The following is a 5270-nucleotide window of genomic DNA, read 5'->3' on the forward strand; positions in this document are numbered from 1 at the left end:
TTGTTGGTATTTATTTACTCATTTTACTAAAGAACATAACTCACAACAAATTCATTGTTACTTCCCGTTAAAAACATATATTATCACACCTGTAGTTAAGATATCACATGCATCATTAAATTTTAGGAACCCCGAAAAATCCCCCCCCACTCTTTTTTTGTCTACACTTAAAAGGTATAAAAAGCCTACGCGCTAGCAAAAGCAACAGAGACACCTGACACTACCTGTGTATTCTCTCTTTCTCTCTCTCTCTCATATCACCAGCTTTTTTTCCCGTTGTTCTCTTCCTATCTTTTCTTAACTCTTCACAAACTCTTCACAATTTACATTCTTTCAAAAAACAAAAATTTGTGCAACCTGTACAATAAGACCCGTGATGACTGATGTGTGACAAGGTGTGCAGTCGTTGTATTGGTCACATGGTCAACATTCCTTCTCATTGTAACATTGTAACAGCCTACATCTTCTTCTACAAACACGTGAGGCTGAGGGGTACACAGCCAGAAAGATGCAAAGAGGTATAAAAAGACAGACGAGCAGTCACACAGACAAACACACAAGTTAAACGAAGCATACATATGGAGCATGTGTAAGAGACGGAGACAAAGCCATTTTGCCACATTCCTGCTTTTTTTAGGGTGCGGCTGTCCTTTGACTCCCGGATGTGTAGGCGACGGGAGGGTGAAGCCCCAAAGCTACATCTAGTTGGAATCCTTGGATTGCTTGCCGAGGTTTCATGCACATCTACACTACGGTCCTTGTTGACTAGTCAACAATCCTTGTCACAATAGACAGGAAGCCTGACCTTTGTGTCTTTTCTAATTTTCTCTCCTTAATGCATTTGTTTTATAGTTTTTTGTTGTTTATTATGGGAAAGTATTTCCCCTCAGCAAGACGTCATCTTTCAAAAATTCTCCGACACAACTGCTAGAAAATGTCTTCTTCCTTCATTCTTATGGTTTGTAAGTTCAGTACAGTTACACCGAGTGACAAACTACTGCAAAGTGTTTAAAAATAAATTGCATAGAACTACATGTAACATATGTGTGTACGTGTGTGTGTGTGTGTGTGTGTACGTGTGTACGTGTGTGTCTGCGTGCATCTAGAAGGAAGCATTAACTTGTATTCTATAAATAACGATTAGAGGCAGAGAGAAAGGGAGCGAGAAACAGAGAGGCACAGAGCGCAATGAGAGAGAGAAAGAAAGAGAGGCACAGACGGAACGCAGTGAGAGACAGAGAGACAGAGAAAGAGGCACAGACAGAACACAGTGAGAGAGAGAGGGAGACACAGAGAGGCACAGAGCGCACAGAGAGAAAAAGAGGCACAGAGAGAACATAGAGAGAACAAAGAGAGAGAGACAAAGAGAAAGAAAGAGGCACAGACAGAACACAGTAAGAGAAAGGGTAGGAGAGACAGTGAGACACCGAGAGCAGAGAGAGAGACAGAGCGCAGGTGTTGTCAAGCACCTATCGCCTTTAGTCAACGTGTCTGTGTTTGTACACTTCACTTTGAAAGAGAAATAGTTTATGTTTCCTGCATGTGTGTCACAGTTGTGATATTGTCATCACCGTTATCATCAGTGACTGTGTACGTTACAAGGGAGCGAATAGAAAGTACACATCAATGTACTAGTCTAGTCAACAGTGTAAATAAACAACAAGACTGTCATGGAGCCAGGTGTGCACTGAATAACTACACTCTCCCCACATTACAACACCAACAGGTAAATCCGCACAATTAGCTTGTTAGAAAAAATATAATTGAAAGAAAATAAGCAATAGAAGGAATACATGTATACAGCAAATTAGTTCAATGCTTGTTTGATAATTATTCTCTGTAAACTTCATTATTTGACTTTCGGACATGCACGACCGTAGTTACAAAATGCGTTTACTACAGAGAAACAGAGACAGAGAGGGACAGACAGCGAGAGACAGAGATACAGGTAAATACAATACTAGACAGGTAGAGGCAGAGAGAGAGAGAGACAGAGAGAGTCGTATGATCAGGTTAGTGTCTTGACTGTTTGTACGCAATAGTTCGAGAAACAAAATATTAAAATAATTTTTGGTTCACAATGGTGTGAGATAAATGTGATATTATCAATTGCCGTTATCATAATTAAAGACACATTTACATATAAAGAGAGGGAATAGAGAATATAAAGGGAAGTAATTGCATAAAGTCAAGCGTGTAAACAAATGCCAACATTGAAACATAAAATTGTAATTGCGTTTTGCAAATACCGATCAATTTTTCATAATACTTCAATTTATGGCTGAGAACAGTGTGCTGTGAATATACTCAAATATTTATAATTGAATTTCTTTACATTATAAACTTATTGATTGATACAAGTAAAACTAAATCTTAGAGAAACAATACAACAGTTTTAGTGTAATATCAGACCACAATCAGGACCACCATCAGAGTAAACAAAGTTGGTTGCTAACACGACGAGAGCAGTATGCACTGAGTGACCTCGTCAGTGAAACCTGTCGTGTACGACCGACTGACAGTGAGAACAGTGAGACCACAGGAGACAAGGCGATGCTAGGCTGGTCTCAGTTTCATCTCAGAGAATGAGAAGCTTCTCCAATCTTGGTATTTCAGATACCAACTGACGCCGTAGGTATCCACGTGGTACTGACCGTTGAGGTTGGCGTTGTAACAGCCTCGGAACCACCAGGCAGCTTTAAAATACACAGCGCAGTTGAGAGTGTCGGATTTGTCATTGTCGCGGTCAAAGGTTGAAAACATGTCTCCTTCATGATAAGTCAGGCTGTCACCTGTAAACACACACATGAGCAGTCACAGCAGTCAGCTATATATGTACATATGTAAGCAATATGTCGTGTTATAACTGTCTGCCATCATGAGAATATCAGAGGCCGGTCCTTGGTTTTAAAGTTACGGACACAATGAGACAATGAGGTGGAGATGAGAGGTGTTCATCTCGAGCTGCTACACGGGGTATCTGTGTCAGGCATGGCAACCACAAGCAACATTATTTTCTATTTCGGGCTTAGTGACAGTCACCCACCAAGCCAGCCAGACAGACAGTCACGCTTGTTGTTCACTGTCTGCACACGTACCTGCATCACCCGAGTAGCCAGATGTGAACAGTCTGTAGTTTGTGTCAGGACCATCCACTCTGAAGGACGAGTACTCAGCATAGATAGGTTTTCCATTCTTCTCTCCCAGGTCAACACGGAGTCGCTGTGGTCTCTTGAGTAGCAAGTGCAGGTTGGATAACCCTGATGGTAGACATCAAAGGTTGGAACGTCAACAAGTCATCAACAAGATATCACAATATCCGTTATACAGGACATCTTCCGACTGGTATTTTTCATTCAGTTTTGTTATCCTTTAAAATTAAATTTTACCAAACTCTTATCAACAAGAGAAGAAGACTAATGACACTCAGATGAATATCTCTCTCTCTTTTCAACATATTTGCGATGGCGGTATCCGGTATCTTTGTTAGATATGAATACTGAAAGTTTTATCTTTTAACGTACATCTACTACCTTCAAAATGTATTGTTAAAAATATAAATAAAAAGAAAAATATACTCTGCATATAGTTAAAAACGTTCTTACTCAAGCTGGATATTCTAAATTAACATCCAAAGTTTGAAATTTAAACACTAGTTTCTGTCGCTTCCTTCGTCGTATTCTTTTGTTCGTTTTCTTTCCTCCGTTTCTTTTTTTTTTCTTTATCTCCTCCTCATTCATTATTATTTATTATATATTATCATATATTATTATATTATTTATTATTATTATTATTATTATTATTATTATTATTATTATTATTATTATTATTATCCGAGGAAGCACAGATATTTAAACAAACTGCAACATGTGGGATTTTCTAAACAACACACAACGGAAACTCTCATTGCTTTATAATCCCACAGACGTTTTATATGTTTATTCCAGGAGGAAAACCAGGAAGACAGAGATAACTGATAATATTAAAAAGACATCTTGCCCAGCCAGAACTCCCCGCTGATGTCACCAAAGCCCTGTTCATATTGTGTCCAGTTCCTGTAGAAGTCAACAGAACCGTCACGCCGTCTCTGGAACACCTGACCGTGACAGAAAAGGTCGTAAACGTGAGAACTATGTCTGTCCTTGTTTGAACTCACTTCGTCACGTGCCTGCTAATCACGTCTCATCGAACATCTGATATAAATAAAGCCATTGCCTCGTGATCAAATTTCTAAAAATGTTATACGATACTCACTGACTGTGTTAAGACAAGTAACATACTATAAAATTACAATGCTATATTCACTCAATTGTTTTAGGAACATTATACACTATAATGCTATACGATACTGACTGTGTTAAGAAACCAGTAACATGCTATACAATTAATATAATGCTACTTTGAAAACAGCCGTTACATCCCTTTAAACCCGAATTAACATTTATACCCTTTTCTAAATATTTCTGAACATATCTCCCTGTCTTAGTATTAGGCCAGACAATTCGTTATACCTGAAATGTAATCATATGTGTAGCACACTAGCTACGATAAGCACATGTTACACAATCATAAAGAAACATACCAGCCAGCCGCCATCACCAGAGTCCATGTCACACCACACTCTCAGTTTCTCTCTGGTTTCTGGCAGTTGAATGGAGTAGACACCGGACTTGGCTCCTACTGACTGCAAGTCTCGACATGACTCTGTCAAACAAATGCTCGTCCATTAAAGCATCAGTTGTATCAACATTATTACTAATCACATTACAGGTAACTAAGATCACAGTAAACACACCGCTTACAGTACAACCCTGACTGTTTAACTGACATTACAGGGACTGGGTTACATGTTGTTACAGTAAAGACTGTTACACAGAAGACTATTTTTAGTAAATACTTGGGGTTTTGTTGAATTAAGGGTGGCTGGTGGTCCGGAGGTGAATTAACCAACAACAGTTTTTTTTAACAGGGTTCCTCAAGGACACGGTTAGAAAACACAGAAAAGGTACTGATGCCGGCATTATGTATAAGGGCAAAGCTTAAATAAAGCTGATCTGCGTTTGAATTTGAATGTATCAGTTTTCATAATGTGGCAGCTATGTATGATGTAACTTACAGGAACTCGACACGTGGCAAAACAATCAATCTCCGGATAAAATGAAATCAGGGAGACCTGCACACACATCTACCCGACCACACACTGACTGTTAGGTTCAGGGCAAACCGTGTTGAATGTTGCAGGGTGAGTTGTACCACTGAGGTCCCAGGAT

The 5270-nt window shown here is 39.2% G+C and overlaps 1 protein-coding gene across 1 annotated transcript; it reads right to left on the reverse strand.

Annotated features, from left to right (window-relative positions):
- Positions 1-1445: 1445 nt before the first annotated feature.
- LOC112569028 (ficolin-2-like) lies at positions 1446-4697 on the reverse strand. The gene is made up of 4 exons (XM_025246675.1): positions 4583-4697; positions 4000-4096; positions 3099-3260; positions 1446-2792 (listed from the first exon to the last, which is right to left on the reverse strand). Exons 1-4 carry the CDS (start codon positions 4607-4609, stop codon positions 2557-2559), a joined length of 522 nt encoding a protein of 173 aa, XP_025102460.1. The 5' UTR covers positions 4610-4697; the 3' UTR covers positions 1446-2556.
- Between the last annotated feature and the right edge of the window lie 573 nt (positions 4698-5270).

Source organism: Pomacea canaliculata, linkage group LG7, assembly GCF_003073045.1.
Source record: "Pomacea canaliculata isolate SZHN2017 linkage group LG7, ASM307304v1, whole genome shotgun sequence".
Taxonomy (NCBI): Eukaryota; Metazoa; Mollusca; class Gastropoda; order Architaenioglossa; family Ampullariidae; genus Pomacea; species Pomacea canaliculata.